The sequence below is a fragment of the Haplochromis burtoni genome, unplaced genomic scaffold, assembly GCF_018398535.1.
Source record: "Haplochromis burtoni strain Fernald_Lab_line unplaced genomic scaffold, NCSU_Asbu1 Contig_9, whole genome shotgun sequence".
NCBI classification, from domain to species: Eukaryota; Metazoa; Chordata; class Actinopteri; order Cichliformes; family Cichlidae; genus Haplochromis; species Haplochromis burtoni.
Genome location: NW_024582370.1, coordinates 3,326,819 through 3,345,981, shown reverse-complemented (window position 1 = coordinate 3,345,981; position 19,163 = coordinate 3,326,819). Strand labels below are relative to the sequence as shown.

General features: G+C 42.5%; 3 protein-coding genes across 8 annotated transcripts; 1 reads left to right on the top strand and 2 right to left on the bottom strand.

The window, feature by feature from the left end:
- The first annotated feature begins 1,243 nt into the window (after positions 1-1,243).
- Positions 1,244-10,311, top strand: inavaa (innate immunity activator a). 3 transcript variants are annotated; one of them, XM_005914857.3, is made up of 10 exons: positions 1,244-1,367; positions 5,094-5,191; positions 6,456-6,589; positions 6,678-6,800; positions 6,886-7,111; positions 7,201-7,254; positions 7,535-7,760; positions 7,969-8,115; positions 8,221-8,884; positions 9,452-10,311. In XM_005914857.3, the coding sequence occupies exons 2-10, from the start codon at positions 5,128-5,130 to the stop codon at positions 9,542-9,544; spliced, it is 1,731 nt and encodes a 576-aa protein (XP_005914919.1). In that variant the 5' UTR covers positions 1,244-1,367; positions 5,094-5,127; the 3' UTR covers positions 9,545-10,311. The 3 variants fall into 3 exon arrangements, with proteins under 3 accessions (XP_005914919.1, XP_005914917.1, XP_005914918.1); XM_005914855.3 differs by having other exon boundaries at positions 1,246-1,367; positions 7,966-8,115; XM_005914856.3 differs by having other exon boundaries at positions 1,246-1,459; positions 7,966-8,115.
- A 1,109-nt stretch (positions 10,312-11,420) lies between these two features.
- Positions 11,421-15,181, bottom strand: LOC102290956 (inositol 1,4,5-triphosphate receptor associated 2). Of its 4 annotated transcripts, none has more exons than XM_005914853.3 (13): positions 14,157-15,181; positions 14,007-14,070; positions 13,856-13,928; positions 13,736-13,763; positions 13,337-13,477; positions 13,118-13,249; positions 12,844-13,018; positions 12,729-12,769; positions 12,574-12,624; positions 12,354-12,487; positions 12,162-12,275; positions 11,823-11,933; positions 11,421-11,735 (listed from the first exon to the last, which is right to left on the bottom strand). In XM_005914853.3, exons 1-13 carry the CDS (start codon positions 14,166-14,168, stop codon positions 11,630-11,632), a joined length of 1,182 nt encoding a protein of 393 aa, XP_005914915.1. In that variant the 5' UTR covers positions 14,169-15,181; the 3' UTR covers positions 11,421-11,629. The 4 variants fall into 4 exon arrangements, with proteins under 4 accessions (XP_005914915.1, XP_042083998.1, XP_005914916.1 ...); XM_042228064.1 differs by having other exon boundaries at positions 12,574-12,621; XM_005914854.3 differs by having other exon boundaries at positions 12,859-13,018.
- A 77-nt stretch (positions 15,182-15,258) lies between these two features.
- On the bottom strand, positions 15,259-17,235 carry rpl10a (ribosomal protein L10a). Its single transcript, XM_005914852.2, has 6 exons — positions 17,124-17,235; positions 16,622-16,693; positions 16,451-16,531; positions 15,824-15,972; positions 15,564-15,736; positions 15,259-15,468 (listed from the first exon to the last, which is right to left on the bottom strand). The coding sequence occupies exons 1-6, from the start codon at positions 17,126-17,128 to the stop codon at positions 15,298-15,300; spliced, it is 651 nt and encodes a 216-aa protein (XP_005914914.1). The 5' UTR covers positions 17,129-17,235; the 3' UTR covers positions 15,259-15,297.
- Positions 17,236-19,163: the final 1,928 nt, after the last annotated feature.

Genomic DNA, 19,163 nt, shown 5'->3' with positions numbered 1-19,163 from the left:
TTTTTTTAGAGTGTCTGAGTGCTGTGGAAATGAAAGGTTTATAGCTTGCTGTGATGTTTTGTTGCACTGGATACCATTCAAAGCACTGGGGACTGATTTGCATGCGGCTCCACTCCCCGAGGGCTCTCACGGTTCTTTCACATGGATATGGGACTTTGCTTAATTAGCTGATCTTTTCATTCCATCACGCCATGAGAGGAGAAAGCACAGGCCATCTGGAGAAGGCTTTTCATCATCTATAGACTAGGAATACCCAAGGGTCACTGATACAACCGGCTGAGGGCACATAGTAGTAGCCAGTTTGCTGTTTCAGAATTTATTTTAAGTAGTTTTAGCAATTATGTCATACACAAAAGAAACCCACATGTGCAAATTGAATTAACAGAACAACTTTAAATGTGCAATAACACATAAGTGCTGTACTTTTAAAGTTAAGATGTGAGGTAACATTATTGTATAATTGTACGCATGCAAATAGCCTAAAGGCTATTCTCATAATTTAATTTTTTTTTATATAATTTAGCATTTCATAAGTTACACACATGTATTTTGTGTAAGAACTTGAGCAGGAGTTGGTTACAGATGTCAAATAAGTGTAGTGAAGAGTAAACGTGCAACATTGTCTAAGGCAAAGTAATAATAAAAGGACCAGCATCAAATATAATAATAATAATAATAATAATAATAATGAATGTAAGCGAATTACATGGAAATGAATTACAAAGAAGATCACATGGTTAAATATAGCTTTGTGGAAACTAAACAGCAATTAAAAGTATATTTCTCTGTCATTTTAATTATGTTTTATTTATGTTAATGGGTGAATGGCTCACGCTGTACACAATTCTTCATTATCATGGCGGAGGAAAGAGGAGAGCGTGGTCTTCTCGGCCAGCACTTACCAGCCAGCTGTCCTGTTTTCTTTCTTTCTTTTAACAAAACTTTGCCTCTACCGCCTCCTTTTCGCCTTTTGTGCCTTTTCTCAAATGAAGCCCCCCCTCAGCAGTCGCGTGCTGTGTCAACAAGCAAAGCGTGTCTGGAAAGTCTGCAGCGTCGGACCAAACCAATACAAGAAGCGAGGGGGGCGTTGCAGACAGAAAAAATAAAATCCCATTCGGTTAAGCCGAAATTACTCTATTTTACAAAAGCTTGAGCTGTGACTTAAATGTAAGTTAATTTAAAAATGAATATTTCTACATAAATACTGAAGCAAAAATCAACAAAGCTCGCCCGTAGTTTGATCCAGAAAGTGGACTCGTCTGAAACAGATGTCCGGAGCTCTTCCCTCACATCTGACCAGAGAAAGTTTGAACTCTCGCTGCCTCAGGAAAGATGCTGATGTAGAGGAACAGACCGCGAGCTGAAACGTAAGTACAGACTATTTTCTGTGCGTTAGCAACACCCGCTAAAAAGAAGAAGTCATAAAATAACGGTCGATGGTAATGTAAACAGCAAAAAGGTAGGCAAAGCTGGAAGTTTTTATACAATTACATTTTAGAGAAACGTTACTGAGCAGTTAGCCAAACTGGCTATTTGTGCGGTATATAATGCTTAAAACAGAAATAACTTCAAGGGATATGCTATTATGACACATCTAAACATTTCTCTCTTAATCTCTCCTTTAATCCATCATGGTTTAGATGAAAATCTTTTTCACTTTTTATTGCACTGCTCGTGTGCTTGCTTATTTTTACACTCATATAAAAGCGAGCTAAGCTAAACCATAAATATAATGTGCCTTGTGTTGATATGTGTAGATTAGTGAGCAGCTATGAAATGCTTATTTGATTTATGCGTCAGTAGTAATGACCCACTAGTATAATATGGTCTGGCGATGATACAGAGTAAGTACACTCACTCTCAGTACTTGAAAACATGCAAATCCAAGACTTTTACTTGTAATGGATTACTGGGGTGTGGTGTTTTTACTTGAGTGAAGCACTGACTACTACAGACCAGAAAAAGATGTCAGAAATACAACCACCAGACTCAATAATAACTGGGCTGCTAAATGAATGAACAGGTTGCTTTCAAAGATAAACAACCCTGCAGGACCTATGGTTGGGAAAAGGCTTGTCAGTACCAGCTGTTTTGTTGTCCTCAGCAGAAGAACAAACACAGACAGGCATGAAGTGTCACTGTGATGCTGGAGACAACACCTCTGTGTCGTCCTCCACTTCTTTTGTGAGTGGTGGGCACTTGAGGGTGACAAGCTGTAACCACATCCCGGCGATGGTCTGAGATGACCATCAGTGTCCATTCAGAGGCTTCAGAAATGATGACTCAGAGGGACAAGGTGTCATGAATCATGATCACCCCCAGCCAGTGTTTCAGCCTCTGGAGAACAATGGAGATCTCTTCTGGCCTTTGGTATTTACACTGTCACTGGGCTGTGACAGAGCTGGTGTGTCTGGTCAGCATATGGCCTCCAGTGACTGAAAGCAGATCGGCTTGGTGCTTATTACCCCTGCATTGTCTGCCTGAAAGTGTTGTTCTGAATGAAACTTGTCAGAGGAAAGATGCTGACAACATATCAAGTCTTTGATACCATTCCTTTTGAAGCTCATGCTATCACAGCCTCTTTTACTGCTCTTTTCAAACTCAGCACTGCTTCTTAAGGCAAGGATCTCACTGCAGTGATGTCCTTTGTAATACAATACTTCATTTTTTTCTCTTGCCTGCAACTCCCCCACTCTGATACACTTTTCTTCCAGCAGCATATATTGTCTACAGAGCGGATCCATTTTGCTGAATGGATTTTGGCTTTCCATGAGACTCTGAAAAAAAAAGAAGGCATGCTGTAAAGTCGTTTGGTTTCTTCCATAGTATCAGCATTCAGAAGAGAATCTTAATTACAGGGTTCGAACAGGCCTCGGTCTGGTTTCAGGCAACCCTCACGGTCCCCGTTGGTAATTCCAGGGCCGACCACAGTGGTAATGAGCACGGAGGTGATGGCTGCAATCCAGGAGTACGCAGCTCCAGAGGCTCATGGGAAAGGGTGGTGGGGGAAGTCTGGGAGACAGTAAATCCACATTGTGATCTCTTGCCATAAACATCAACTTCCGTAGATGTTACACAGTCATGGTCCAGTGACCTTGAGGATGGGTGGGACAGTCATCTCGTACTCCTGATGTGTTTCTAGGCAGACATCATAAGCAGTGATCAAACACTTCCCTGAATTAAGATGTTTTGACTACATCAATCAGGTCTTCCGGGTGGAGACTGTGCTATCAGCAGCTTTACTTCAGGAAATGGACTGCTATTCCTGTCACAGTCAATCGTGAAAAGTCTTGGGGTTTTTGGCGCTCCTTTACAGCATAATGTCAACAATCCCACGGCTCCAGGTTCTTATGAAAGCTGTGACGAATGGCATCAGCGTTTTGGCAATAAACTGCGACTTCAAGTGAGAGTTTTTCCCAAACTCATCCACACACCCACCAACTCACCCACTCACTCACTCAATCAGCCTAGACCTCCAACCACAGACTCTTGTGAAAGTCTTCAGACAGTTATGGGGTGTAAGTGGGTAAATCCCACATTACCCTGTCTGTCTCTGATTACCAGGCTGGATTCCTGTTGACGTATTTAGCTTTAGATTGCTGCAGCATGGAGCCATGTGTCTGGGAGCAAAACCTTGCACCTTAAAATCTCAGCCCTACTCCATTCTGATACTCTCTCGCTGTCTCAACAGCCTTGTCTCAATATTGACCCGGCACAGCCGCTCAAGCCACAGTTGTCAGCAGATATTGCGCCTGCAGCAGATTATTTAGGCTGGTTTTGGGACACAGGCCCTTTGTTGCAGTGTTGTTTTACTAACTCGAGCTGCTTAGCTGTGTTCCATTGTGCCACTGGCTGCTCATAGCTGTGTCAGTTCGCATGAGTTGCTGTTTTGAATGGAGAAAACCTATAGGACACACAATAATATCCTGTCAGAGAAGGTTTTCATTCACGCAGGCTCTGTGCCTTCCTTGTCTCTACAGGAAAAGGCCTGATACAATCACCAAACACAGGAGCTAAGGATTATACACAGAAGCCTTACTGTCACGTGGTGTCTATTTTCATGGCATCTTACCTCCCCTTTTATTCCTGACCAGTGACACATCATTCACTTTTCGAATGAGGTTTGGCTGGCCCAAAAAGTTTATGAATATGTGGCATTGATGCAAGGCAAGGAAATAACATCCTTTAACCATGTTAGAGACCATAATGTTGCCTCTTGTGATCTGCTAGCTTTTTTAGAAGAAGTCTGAGACATGTGAGATCCAAAATAAATTAAATGACCTACAAAATTGAGAAAATAAAGGCAGCATTCTCTGTCTCCGCTACCCTAAGGTAATATCAAGACAACAACCACACACAGGCTCATGGTCTGAATGTAAATGGCTGTCAGCTTGTTGAACGCTATTTCCAATTTGTTGTTGTCACTGTCTTTCTCTTCTTGCTGTTGTTCCACTCCACACCTTGTTTTAGTTCATTATTAGTCACATGTTTGCTGGAGAGCAACAATGGGACAGAGCGGGTCATAAACAAGAATTGTGTCGGGCAGGTTTTTGTGCTCAGCATTGCACAGGAGTCAGCAGGCACCTTGTGATCTGATGCTGCGAGTACAAGCCCAGCATTGAGACATTCTTCCACTTCAAAGCTCCCAGGGGGTTTTCTGGACACTGGTTGAATGGGAGCCGAGGAAGGGGTGCACAGGGGGAACAGGTGCAGTCCATAAGTGGGGTAATTCCCGCTGCCATCTGCTTTCTTTTTCGGGGTCTGGGCTCTTTAAACGCCCTCTGACACGCCTCATGGCGACACACTCCCCTAGCCGCAGCCGCAGCATGCCCCGTCACCATGGCACCGTGATTCAGATTAACCCCGCACATGTGCCGAGTCAACCGTGGGGGTCTGCTTCTTTTGTGAGTGAGCAAAGGGAGGGCGACAGGGGTGGAGGAGGGGGAGGGAGATGGAGGGCTGCACAGATAAGTGTGTAAAAAGGACACTTGCCAGTCTTTCACTTTTGTTAAGTGAAGCAGCAGAGACAGACTTATTGAATCCATGTGAGGGGGAATTTTAGTAATCTGAATAAACTTTGTTGTTTCCAACAGGTATATATAAAAAAGTCAAGAGCAGAGAGACAAGATGACGGCCATCGAGAGTAAAGAAGAGATCAGCGACACGGACAGTGGGATTATCCTAAACTCCGGTAAGGACTGTACTAAACAGATGTCCAGTCAAGTATCTGCATCTTTCATTTTTGCAGATTTCATACTGTTACTTACAACTAGGAGTATAATGGAATTTGAGGCTCTTAGCTATATTAACATTTGAGAAATGAAATAAAAATAAATCAGGTGACATTTTGTTAAATAAACTTATATTTAACAATTATATTTTTACTTTGTAAATATGTAATTGGGACATTTTGTCTGACTTTCCTCTAACATACTGCATCTTTAGCATTTTTTTAAAAGTTTGTTGCTATTTATCAACCCACACTTTACATCAGTACTGATGTACTATATCTGCTGTAGCTCCAGTATCAATGCTGACATAACAAGAGAGCAAACTTATTAGACCGCTACTCAGTGTAAGGTTTCTGCGATAGCTGCCCTGTATGAAAAGTATTGGCAGTTTCTATAATGCTTAATCCACCAGTCTGTGCAAACAGAATGATCGTTTTAATGCTATAATATAATTAATGTTGATATTCATAAATGTTACAAAAAAGCAGAAGAAATGGCAAAGCAGATTATTATTATTTTTTATTATTAAGAAGCAAAATTGTTTGCATTCCTGAACAGAAAGTTAAGTTTTAGTTGTTTAATGTTATGCTTGAGTAATTTCTGCCTTCTCAGAGAAGTTCATTGTGCTGGCTCAACTTTGGGTTTATTTTATTTTTTAGCTTTAAAAATGTTTTTAACAGATTTCTAAAATATTTGCATTTTCCTCTTTATAAGCCCTCTGTCTATTTTAACTCATTATCAGCTCACATAAGAATAATAGTTTTAATATATGTGGAAGGTACTGTGTGTCTTTCTGTGTCTGTCATGAAGCTAATTGGAGGGGTGGAGCGTGGGCAAAGAAAGACTCCATTAAACTCTGTGGATTAGCCTTTTTTGGAAAAATGATCTGTGTTTAACTATAGTATTTAATACAGATTCATAATGTAGTGCATTTAAAAACATCTCGTCACAGCAGAGCAAATGTTAGCTTATATGACAGCATATGATGCAGACGGGAAAGTACAATACAGCTTCAGTATTGTATATAATGACCGTGTTATACGGGGTATGAGAATAAATGTTTGCACATCAGTTGTGCAGCACTGGCTGAATTGATAACAACACCTTATATACACTATATAAAATATAATAAAAAATATAAACAGTGAAATTATTTTTAAGTCATTTTAAGTCAGGTTCAGACGCAGACGCAGGTAAAGCCTGATTTTGTGTGTGTTTTTGCAGGTCCCGACAGCCCCACGTCCCCAGTGAAGGACCTCACCACCCACACCAGAGCCCTGAAGCTGAAGCACCAATCTCTGGAGGAGCGTTTGGAGATCTGCCTGCTGGAGCTCCGAAAACTCTGCATCAGGGAGGCAGTAAGTGACTCCTGGATTAAAGCTTTAAATCAGTATTGAAGATTGCTTCGTTTTTCATCATAACAATACTTTTGTTTTGTCCTCACAGGAGCTGACAGGTGTACTGTCCTCAGACTATCCAATGATGCCAGATGAGAAGCCACCACGTGTTCGGAGGAGAATTGGTGCTTCATTCAAGCTGGATGAAGGTCTGATCCATCTAGATAAACAGGTACAAACCACCATCAGTGTTAAGTGTTAGTGGAAAGAGTCAGCACATCAGCTGAGATGTAAGGTCAGAGTTTGTCTTTTTTTAGGACTCGGAGTTGCAAGCGCTGGAAACTGAATTGGCCCTTCAGCGGCAGATTTTTGAGGCAGCCCGCAAACTCTCGCTTGAGGAGAACCTCAGTAAGCCACAGAAGAAGGGCCGGCTGCAGCAGTGCAAGAGGGAGGAGAAGAAAGTGAAGGAACTGCAGCAGGCCGTGTTCCAGCATAGAATCAAGAGTGAGTGCAACTCACCCAGCGTCAGCAGCCAGAACAAAGGTGAGTGACTTTGCTGCCCCCTTCAGGCCAGGCTGTGCAACGTGCAGTGCACTTAATGGAAATGTAAAATGTTTGGCGTTTGTGTGCAGATCTGTGCATGTCTGATGACAGCTCACTCTCCGATGTGGTGGCGCTGGATGATGGTGAGCTGAATGATTTTAAGGTTATCATGACATTCATTTAAATATGCAGTAGAAGAAAAGACAGCTCTGATAGAGCATGGTGTCACATTCAACATGCAAGTCATTCTACATGTCTTTTTATGAAATTAATTGCGGGTCATGTGTAAAAACAAATATGGGTTTAAAATTCCAAAACTCACTTTAATAATGTGATTTAAATATTTTTAAAGATAATGAATACTCTACTGACTTGTTTTCCGTTTAGAAATCCTTATTTAATGTTCTCTCCAATCCTGTATAGATGTGGACATATCCAGCCCCCTTTCACCTCCAGTGTTGGACGCTTCATATTCAGATCCCCTTCAGCTGTCAGCCCAGACTGTGCAGACATCGCACCAGTCCTCAAGCGAGCTCAGTGTGGAGCACGAGCCCGCTCCCATCCAGAATTCCCCTTGGAAGGAGTCCAGTCTGGACCATCCTTACCAAAAGGCCACCAAACCTCCGTCTGCCTGCAGCAGCAGGTCCAGGTAAGGACTGAAGAATGCTAACAACTAGTGAAATACACTATTATACTCCAAGCTAGATTGTACCTTATTTTACAGTTTTTCATTTGATAGATGAACTTAGATGAAATCAGGTGCAATGTCAGCCTTCTTGTGCTGGATTAGCACATAGTAAAGCTTCCTTTTTCTGAATGTGTGCGATATCTCATGTCATGTCTCCTGTGTGCAGTAGCCCAGCAGCAGCCCAGGTGTCTGCAGAGAGCATCAGGATTCCTCTCACTCAGTTTGTGAAAAACTCTGCCCTGCGTCACAGCAGCTCCACCAGCGCCCCCTCCACCCCGGAGCTGTTCATACGCCGGCAGTACTCCCAGTCCTTCAGGTACACAGACAAGTTATGTCAGAGTCATTTGTATTATCAGAGGAATTAAAGACAATAATGTTGTATGTATTAATGTTTCAAATTTTACACAATATCCCTTCTCAGACTTCCAAAAAGAAAGCCATCTGACGTGGAGCGTTTCAGCTCAGAGAGCAGTCGAGGTCGAGCTAGGCTGCCCCAGCGACGCTGCGTGGCTGACTTCATGGTGCGCTCCCCGGAGTACTCTCCTCTGCGTCCTTACCAGTCCGGCTCTGAGGACAGCAGCTCAGAGCACTCGTCATCCTCTAGCATTAGCTCTCCTGGCAGGGAGAAGCCGACTGAGATCCCAAAGCTCTGCCCACCGCCTTACGGGTTCCACTTTGGAGCACAGAAGAAAGGAGTCTCTCATTTCCCCAGTATGCACAAAAATGCGAGCACCAGCTATGTTAAGGCAGCGGCGGAAGATGGACCCCTCTCCCCGCAAGCTCCAGACATGGGGAAGTGCTTCATCTCTACTGTGGCACGCAGCACTCAGCAACGACAGTGGCAGGAGGGGACACCTTCACCGAGAAGCATCTTAAAGCCCCCTCCGCCTTACACCAGGCTCGTGCGGACGCCCTCGCTGAAAGAGTACCCAAACCACGCCGTGAGGCTGCTGCCCCGGGAGGTCGTATCAGAGGAGCTGAAATCGTGGCATCAAAGGAATCAGCTACAGAAGCTACTGCCAAGCTGCGGGGAACAGCAGAGCGTTACGAGCCCCATTTCACCTCACCTGCCTCCTTTTGCACAGGTAGGTACAAGCACCAGCTATGTTAAGGCAGCGGCGGAAGATGCATTAATATGTTTGACTCTTAACATATTAATGCATTGAAGCTGTTACTTTCGTAAATTAGATCAGTGATTCCAAAAGTGTGGGCTGGGATACTGCAAAGGTACTCAAGTTATTCAAAGTATGTGTGCCGTTATTTATATAAAAAGTCAGGTTAAACTGGTAGTAGGTGGTGGTTAGTTTGTGGTATTACTCGTTACACTGACCTAAATTTAAAGCTCTTTTATTGACGTTTGTGTCCTAGTGATATGTGGGTCACACGATGGCATTAATGCTTTGCATTTGACTGGGTAGCATTAGCAACTAAGAGCCAACAGCCTGTGTTTTTATGTTTTGGTTTAGGGTTTTGTTTTTGTTTTTCAAATACATCACTTTCTCTTGTTTTTTGATTAGAGGTTGCTTGGGCCCCATGGGATTTCTGGCAAACTGACACATTTTCACTTGAAAACAACATGAAATATTTTTTACTGAACTAGATTAGAGATCTAATGTATTTACAATGTGCTGGCTTTGTGACTTTTTTCACAGGGTTCAGGTAACGTGGTTCTCCAGAGGGCTGTAGACGGGACTCCCCTTCAGTGGTTTGTTGCCGAGGATGCTGAGATTGTGAGCCAGGTGTAGCTGACACGCCTAAAACCCCCTGCAGTATGATGACTCATTCCTTTATTTATTAAGTCTTTGGACTCTCTGTGAGATTGTTTGTTGACATAATGCAGAAAACGTGGACCTGTTGGTATCACTGATTAGTTTAATGTAAGGTGGTATGCCAGTTTTATTTATTTGGTAATACATCTGAGGTGAAATAAATCTGATACAGTTTCTTAGCTTATTTCAACAAAGACCATAAACTTGCTGTTGTTTGAAGACCTTTTTTTGTGGCTGGAACACAGTTTGCACATGCAGTTCACCCACAGTAGATTTAAAATAGCTTTCCTCATTTCTAATATAATTTTTGACTTATATTCTATATTTATTATTTAAAGACCCCCCCCCCTTTTGCAACATAGACTTATCAGTAAAACTATGATACGCCACCTATAAGCACGCACAGCAATGAGTTTTTAAAGGTATATGTGTAGATATACATAGTGAAATCTGTCTGATAATGATGTGAAGTGAGCTGAATCTTAACATTTGAATCTTGCTTATTAACTCCTATTAACCACTGATGCCTTTAAGGGCAATTTTGGTGAAAGTTTTCACTGCGGTATGGTGTTTCTTACTAACCGAGTGGTTGTATCAGTTTTGATATGTTTTGTATATTTATAATAAAAATATTACCAAAATGACCCATCTGAGTGTATCCTGCCTCTCGCTTTATGTATGGGCTCAAAGTGTGGTCATAAATATTTTGTACTTGTAAATCAGTTTTGTGTGTGTAAAAAGAATTTGTGTGTGGACTTAGCCAAAAGGTTTGTGTGAAACTCTGCACTCAAGTTTCAAGTTACAAGTACGAATTTTGACCCCATTTTTCTTCCTTTCATCTGATTGGCCAATGTCATGTCAATCACAAATTTAACTATCCAATCAGAGAACAGATGGGTTTGGCTGTGGAGGGGTGCTTTATGGAGCTTCAGGTCCTTGAAGGGAATAAATGCCCTTTTACATGCCAGCCCAGCGTTTTCCTTCATCACCACGAAGGAAAACAGTCTGTGGTGGTCCGAGTTTGGTGATTTTTGTGTCACAGGTTTACGTGCTTAATACAGGGACCTCCAAGCCTGCCGGGGGGGGGGGGGGGGCAGTGTTTTGGAAATGACACAGTCTTCACTAGTGGAGATAGTTACAAAGCTTTCTTCGTTATGAATTAACGATCCATGTTTTTATTGAACATTTGAAGATAAAAAACAAACAAACAGAAACTCTTGTAGAGGACATAAGGTCAGAGATAGAAACGACAAGGAGCAGGTGCATCTAGTACAGGTAGAGCTGCTGCAAAAACCCACAGAGCTCAGCAGCCAGCTCAACTAATTCTGGATCCTTTGCTATTAGTTAGCATTAGCAGCACATGCTGCATCCGATGTGTAAGGACCTTTATGCTGAGCACTGTGACTCACAGCAGTGGTCCTGGGTCAGCCCTGACTTTGTGTTAAACTAATCCTAAAGTAACAATGGTATTTCTAACCACTGATATACCACAACTTTTTCCGTTCAACAGCTGCTGAAAGTTACGGGGACCTAGCTTCTATCGGACATTTATATAGCGATCCTCCAGCTTCAAACTGTATCACCCTTCAAGGACCTGCAGTTTAAAAAAGCGCCCCTCAAACAGCCAAACCCATCTGTTCGCTGATTGGATTGTTAAATTTGTGATTGACATGACATTGACCAATCAGCTGAAAGGAAGAAAAATAGGGTCAAAATTCGTACTTGTAACTTGAAACTTGAGTGCAGAGTTTCACACGTACTTTTTGGCTAAGTCCACACACAAATCTTTTTTACGCACACACAAATTATTTTTACACACACAAATCCTGATTTACAAGTACAAAATATTTATGACCACAATTTGAGCCCATATTTATGACAGCTGAACTGGATGAGCAGCAGAAAATGGATGGATGTTACCAAAATGTGTGATTCCCTGTGACAAACACAATGAACGACCAAAAGCAGGGCATCAAAAACCATTTTATGTTTGTTTACAAATAGCCTTCAATTGTCGACACACTAATTCACGTGAAGCACTGATGACTGTGTTTCATGAAACTACCACAAGAAGTAACTCAGTGTTACGACACAGAAAATCACAAACGTGCACAGGAGAACCAGCCGGCAGCGCTGCAGCCAGTGAGTCAGAGGATGTTGCCTCCACCTGAAGAGAGCAGTCGGTCAGTGTTTATCCAAAGTTATCAGAAATAATACACTTTTGAAAAAGAACAAACATGACGTGTCCACTTACGTCCCCACTGTGGAGATCCGTCTGCAGATATTTGCCATCTTTTTCTCCCTTCCTTTGTTGGATAAGACTGCTTTGCCCCTGTGTCTGTGCCGCAAAGTATCCAGAGAGAAGCTGTAAATATAAAAGCACTTTCCTCAGTTCCAACTTCTTGAAGCTTGTGATGCTTTTTTGTTGATAAAGTTGCTAATGCTGACTTTAGTAAGAGCTGTATTTGTCAAACTAGACACAGGCCCCAGGGCCAGCAGCAACCAATACTGACACGAAACGCTTCAGAAATTGGTCAATACTGCAGGCTGTTGTGCCTCTCAGTTAGTCCACCTCCTCTGAATAGTGCCATACTTTTTGTTCAGAGTCCTGCTGTTGTTCACTGGTTTTGATGGGGGGCTCTCTGGGGTTAGGATGGGAGCGGGTCCTGGAAGAGCTTCTGATGGAGTTTCATCTGGATTGTGCGGCCTGAAGTAAGACATGTTCGTGATAAATGTTACCATGTAGTTAGGATACCAAAAAATATGCCTGTTGGCTCTAGTTCACCTGTCCTCCACTGAGTATCTGTCGTCCTTGTTCATGAAAGAGCAGCTGGACTCTGAGCTCATGGGAGACGGGCAAAAAGGGACAGCCTTCTTGCTGGAAGAGAGACGCTTTCTGGAGTCTTGCTTTTTCCTATCCTGGAGACAAAGAAGACCCTCCCTGTGGTTTATGGCTGATAACATGAGAAAAAAGCAGGAAGGTTTATTCAGGAAACCTCCCTTACCTGAGTTTGGCTGGAAATTACTGATACACAGACCCTTCTACGGATGTGCTTCTTGTTAAAAAACAAACAAACAAACACACAGATAAAAGGCAGATTCAAGTTCAAAAGATTGCTTAAACCTACATTAGACGCTACAAGTATCCAAATATGCATACCTGCTGAGTATCTTTCTTTATGTTGTCACTTTCCTCTGGATCTACAACAATAAATCCAGCAATTACTCAAACTTTGCACACAACTGCAGAAGAAGACAAGTGACAAGAAACACACCACTGATGCAGAAACCTGTGGAGGCTCTGGGATCTGTGATGTTTCTGCAGGAGCTCTGCTGCTGCATCATCATCCTTCTGGCTTCTTCCAGCTCAGCTAGATTTCTGTCATATCGCTTCCTCAGGCGCTCCACGTGAGCCACCATGAGTTCCACTGCTCTACTCACTCGAGCCTCCTAAACAAAGCAGGAAATAAAGAGAAATCTCCTACTCCCAGTGCTGGTCCCAATATAGCAGTAACACTTGTTTTTAACTGAGCCTGACCCATAGTGTACCTGATGCACGGCACCGAGCACCTCTGCTGTGTTAGAGATCCGGTCCACGGTGCCTCCGAGGATGTCCAGGGACAGCTCCAGCTTCTGCAGGATCTCGCTGCGCTTGTTGTCCAAACACAGGCTCTTCAGTATCTGAAATCCCACAGGATCACACTTGTATTTGCAGCCTGCTGGGACCAAAAGGACTCACTACAGATAATAGCCTGCTACGTACAGTACCTCCAGGGTCTCCCTGCCTCTGCTCAGCTCTAGCTGGATGTTCTCCTCAGCCAGGTTACGGGCGTGCTCCTCCGCCTGCAGCCTCTGCTTCAGGGTGTACTGATCACAGCGGAGAGACAAGGCGATCTGAGAGAAAGCTGTCTAGGAGAAGAAACAAAAATATAACAACTTCATTCAAGTTCTCAGCGTCCTCCTGCATTTCAGATACCTGTGGCTCTGCCTGCTGTTGAGATTTAAGGATAAATAAACTTTAATGAAACCGTAGCTGTTCAGAAATACAAAAATCTTGAACTTATAATCAAATAATCCTGTATGTAAATTTTCAAGTGCAGCACATTAAAAAACAAAGTTTAAAACCTACTGAATGGATTTAATGAAGGGGAAGTGTAGACTACTTACCTCCAAATCCTTCTCTGACATCTCTACACTGTTAGGAAACAAGAAGTCTGACAGTTTGATATCACTTCTAATTAAATCTGGCGGTTATCATTTGGTTGTATTTGTACGTATGAATGTCACCTATTGAGGCCAACGCGCTCTATGATGGGCAGCTCACTCCAGCTTGCGATTGGCGGCTCCTCTTGGCTAGTTTCTGTTAAAAAGTTCAAACTGATTTAGAAACTTTTGTTTCGAGACCTTTTAAAAAAATTATTATTCTTAAGCCATTAACCTTCTCCGCTGTCGTCACTGTCTGGCATGTTGGGCAGGTTGTAGCTGCTTATCTCTGCCTCTGGCTGAAAATATTTGAAAGACATTATCAGCCCTCCGAGGTGTTAAATGACTGATTAAAGGAACGGGTAGGACAGCTGGTTAGACTCACCTCAGCGCTCATTACTGCGTCAGCCTCTTTCACCAGAGTTAATCCAAATGTCAGAGAAAGCCTGATTACAGTATTCAGATTCACTTCAGAGTTCACAGTGGACTCTTCATCATTTGTGAAAGCACAAACATATTCTCACGGGTCAGTGTTTGGCTCATTTGCTCCTCAGCCTTTCTCCAGTCCTGAGAATAGATAATCCTATTAAGAGATCCACAGTCAGACCAGAATAGGACGACTGGCCCAAGAGGCTCATGGGAAGCTGTGTTTTTGTATGTGGTAAATTAAAACTAGTGTTGTACCAGTTAATAAATCAAATGCACCAATTCCACAGTTCACCCTGCATCCATACTATATAATACACCATGTTATACTACACTCTATATTCTTGTAGAAGCAAAGGGAGTAGCTTGTTCACTTAATCTCATGAATAAATAATTAGGTTTTAAAGGTTTCAGCAGGACAGGACACAAGGGTACAGGGGTCCCATGAGGGGATTACATAGATCAGGAACCGTAGATCTTATTAACACTCTGCTTCCCGTTTTTCACTCTACATACACATTTGTGATCTGCATCAGTCGAATATTAGACCTTTATTTATCCAAGGCCATTGGAGGACAGTTCAAGCTTTTTGCACTGTAGAGGCTGGTGAGAAAAAGTGTTTCATTTTAGGCTGTGTCCATACGAAATGACAACAAACATCTTGAGGTCCAGCTAATGCACGCCAAAGCAGACCAACAGAGACACCTAATGGCCATGCACCAAATATTTGGGATGAATACCCAGGCTCACTGGACTGGGTTGGTGGTTCAATCCCAGGGCACTCTGGTATTCCCGCTGAGCCCTGAGTTGGCCCTGATGTGTTCATAGAAGGGTGCATGTTGAGGGAAGAAGCTTAATGGTAGAATGAGGCATGAAAACCTGAGGCCCTTCCTGTAATTTCTCCCAAAACCTGAATTTCACTACATTATACAGACTAAAGTTAACAGAGTTATGTAACTATGTATTACACAGTTACACATAAGTGAACTTCAGATTATCAGTTAGTGATACAAGACCTCAGTAATGAAATCTAAAAAAATAAATCACTCAGAGCAGCCGACTTTGGAGAATCTCCACTTTTATTAATAGAAAAACTGTATTTAGTAGAGGCGCTGGGGTTTGCCCATGGTGCTCTTGACGTAGAGGGCACGCACGTTCTGCCAGTTCTTCTTCAGCAGCGACACCAGGAAGTTGACAGCCAGGTGGATGTTGTACACAAGTTCGTCTTCTGTCATCTTCACATGTCCTACGGCCACAGCCAGACAAAGCACCTGCAACGAGCAGCAAGGTTACTCCACACTGATCAACTTCTTCAAACCAAGTGTTAGATAATGAAACCATAAAGCCAGGAAGCAGCAGAACACACCTTCTTCATCTGGAATTTGATGGTGGACTTGACTTCATCCACCTTTGTGTTCAGGTTCTCATTGTGGGTGAGCAGTGAGGGGAACTTGCCGGCCTTGTTCAGCCCAGGACCCAGGATACGAGGGATCTGCTTGATCAGAGACTCAGAGGCCAGGAAAGCATCATACTTCTTGGCTGGAAGAGGAAGAAACAAGCACGTTAGGAAGCCTTGACAGACTTTGGTCACAGATGAGGCAGTTTGTAATCTTGTGGACACCTTACCGAGCTTCTTGACCAGCTTCTTGTTCTTGTTGAGCTTCTTCAGAGCCTCGATGTCCATGTGTGGCATGTCGGCAGCTTTGGCCTCGTCGCAGTGCTGCTGGTCTCCCAGGATGCACACGGAGAACTTTGGCCTGGGGAGAGTCTTCAGCCTGCATGTCAACAAAACATTTTTAGTGACTGTGCTCACAACCACATTTCAACCTCTGAGAAATAATCAACTCATTCAACATGTGATGATATGATTTGACCCTTTATGAGACCACCTGACTTTACTGTGGAGTAGAAAAAGTCTTACCCATACCACCACAGGGGCTGGCGTCCAGCTGACCTCTTAGGTAATACAAAGCAAATTGGTCGGCATGAGGGCGTGAACTTAGCAGCTCAGCCACTCAAAGCCTCCCCTCATGTTTTAAGACCCAGGGTTGGGGTCCGCCTGCTTCGCCTTCCCCAGCAGAAAGCTGAGTAAGCTCAGTCAGACTACCCAGAGTACTTCTCCATGTCTGCTCCTGGCCTGTCTGGACTTTGATTTTTAATGTACTACATGGCCGTTAAACAGGCCGCTGTGATAATCAGACAGGGCTGGAGACGCACAGGGAAAAGGGTGGGTGAGACAGTAAAAGGTCGAACCTGACAGTGCCGGAGAAACGCTTGTCCTTCTGGGGATCATAGTTTTTCAGGCTGATCTGAAGCTCCACCGACTCCACAAACCTACAAAGAGATGACAGGTTACACACATGTCCGGTATTTTCAGTATTACACTTTAACCATTGGTTATCACAGCTGTTCGGATCTGCTTACTTCCTCGGCTTGGCCACGGAGCCCTGCAGGACCTCCTTCACGGCTTCATATAAAGTATCCCTGGAGACCTTACTGTAATGTAGAAAACGTCAGGAAAAAAGTTAACGTCACTAGAAATGCCACCAAGAGAAATAAGACGGCTAATGATGCTAAAGCACAGCGCTAAAAATTCACCAAGCAGCCACAAAAGTCGTGAAAAAAATATGTGCCGGTTATTTAAGAGCATTAAACTAAACAGCAGAGATTAGATGAAGACTGTAAATGCATTTTAAATACGCGGATGACGACGGATTACATTTGAGAAACTTAGCGCGCTGACGGTGCACCGGCGATGAACCGGTCCCATGCCGCACCTTTAACGTCAATAAACTACAACATACCATGAAATACAAACAAAGCCGGACAATATTACGACTCTACGTATCTAGAAGAATAACACAGTAGAGAAAAGCGCGTTTAAAATGAGGTTTTTAATCATTTATTGGGAAAAATGCGGCCTGACCTCATCTTGGTAGCTCGTCGCTCTCGTCGTGCTACGCTGGAAAAGGAAGTGACGTCGTACGTTACGCGACATAAAGGCGATCCGTGACGTCATCGGAAAGCGCGAGCTTTTTTCTTTTCCCCCCAATAGAAATCAACAAAATCTATATCATAAAACAGCAAGCATAAAAATATCTGTTTAGTAGTAATTGAAAAAGGTGTGCCTGTGAAGAAACACATACATAAAAATAAAATACCTGTAAAACTACAGAAAGATTCTTACCTACTTATAAAGCTAAATAGTTACATAATATCTACATAATTCAGCTGTCTTTGTCAAACTTTGTCATTACAGTTTTTATGCTGTTGTAAATTATAATATCAAAAGTTGAGCTCTGGCTGTTTCAGGTACTTTTTTTTGTTCCAAAATGATAGTCCTGTGAAAAATCCCTGACAATTTCTATAAGGATAAAGAGTGTAAATGACAACCAAGTGCTGTTAATCAGATGCATTTGCTTGAACTCCCTTATAAATCAGTTTGCTTGTGTGGAGCATTTAGGTATGTTAAACCAAACAACATATCGGCACAAACACCTCATACCAACTGGTGGAGTGATGATCTGTGCTTGTTTTGCAGCCACAGGAGCCTGGGCACCTTGCAGTCATTGAATCGACAATGAACTTCTCTGTATACCAAAGTATTCTAGAGTTAAATGCGAGGCCATTGGTCTGACAGCTAAAGCTTGTCACAAATTGGGTCATGTGACAGAACAATGAGCCTAAACACATCAGCTAATCTGTAACAGAATGACTGAAAAAGAGTCAAGATGTTGCAATGGCCCAGTCAAAGTCCAAACTTCAACCTGATTGAGATGCTGTGGCAGGATTTTAAGAGAGCTCAATGAAGTGAAGCAACTTTAAAAAACAAACAAAAAAAACAGTGGGTCAGTATTCCTCCACAATATGCGATTCTGATAAAGCAAAACAAAGCAGAAAGACTTCAAGTTATTGCTGCTACAGGTGGTTCTAGAAGCTACTGAATTATGAGGTGTGTATTAATAGATTTTGAGGCGCTGTAAGACATTTTTTGGGAACCCCGAAATTTGAATAACTTTTTTTAACCTTTAAAAAAATGGAGGCTTTGAGACAGTGTAGTCACCCGAATGCCAATCACTCTCATATTTTTTGGACGTGTACACAATTGACCTCATTTTGGGACAGTATATCCAAGTTAACAGATGACATCATGTCCTATGCATCCCTAAGGATCCCAGGATCTTCCTACTGGGTTTGCTACCCAGTGATTTGATTCTAAAAAAGGAAAGATATATTTTTTAAATCCCGTTGATCGCATTTGAAAAGGCCATAACAAGGAAAATCCTTAAGAAGGATCCTTCCCGAGTAGAGCAAGTGCTAGAGATTATAGAGGAAAAACATCTGATGGAGAGACTGACTTTCTTTCTACGACTTAAATGTCATCTTTTTCAACAACTTGGACTAAACGGCATAAATATAAACACAGGCTTGAAGATTCTGTCACTTAATTCATGATGCTTGAAACAGTGCCCCAATTTGTTCCCCTTTTATTTTTGTTATATTCTTGTCACAATGAAAATTCAAAATAAAAAGTTGCAAAAAAACCCCCTGAGGCTTTGAAAATGAATACAATTAATTGACATTATGATCTAATCCACCCATCCATTCAGCCTAGCTTCTGCTTATCCAAATTCAGGCTGTGGTGGCAGCAGGTTATGCAGGGCCCTTCTTCCCAGCAACACTTTCCACTTCCACACGGGGATTCTGAGGCATCCCCAGGTCTGAAGACAAGAAATACATGCAACAAATTTGAGGTCTACCCCAGGGTCTCCTTCTAGTTGGGTATGCCTGGAAACCATCCAATTGGAAGCCCCCATGAGGCATCCTCACCAGATGTATAAGACAACTCAATGGAGCCAGTTATAATTTATAATAATTATAAAAATAAATACCATATAAGTAATAATAATGTTTGCTAAATGAGATATTGCAAAAAAAAATTGCAAATATTTGTAAAGACTGACCA

Coding starts and splice junctions, on each gene's coding strand:
- LOC102290956 (XM_005914853.3), bottom strand. Junction 13,764..13,855: donor GAGCGCGTTGGCCTCAATAG/GTGACATTCATA, acceptor GTTTCCTAACAG/TGTAGAGATGTCAGAGAAGG. Junction 12,770..12,843: donor CACAGGTTTCTGCATCAGTG/GTGTGTTTCTTG, acceptor TTATTGTTGTAG/ATCCAGAGGAAAGTGACAAC.
- inavaa (XM_005914855.3), top strand. CDS start 5,128: ATGACGGCCATCGAGAGTAAAGAAGAGATCAGCGACACGGACAGTGGG. Junction 5,192..6,455: donor TGGGATTATCCTAAACTCCG/GTAAGGACTGTA, acceptor GTGTTTTTGCAG/GTCCCGACAGCCCCACGTCC. Junction 7,112..7,200: donor CGTCAGCAGCCAGAACAAAG/GTGAGTGACTTT, acceptor GTTTGTGTGCAG/ATCTGTGCATGTCTGATGAC.
- rpl10a (XM_005914852.2), bottom strand. Junction 15,973..16,450: donor CGTTTCTCCGGCACTGTCAG/GTTCGACCTTTT, acceptor GTTGACATGCAG/GCTGAAGACTCTCCCCAGGC. Junction 15,737..15,823: donor GAAGCTGGTCAAGAAGCTCG/GTAAGGTGTCCA, acceptor TTCCTCTTCCAG/CCAAGAAGTATGATGCTTTC.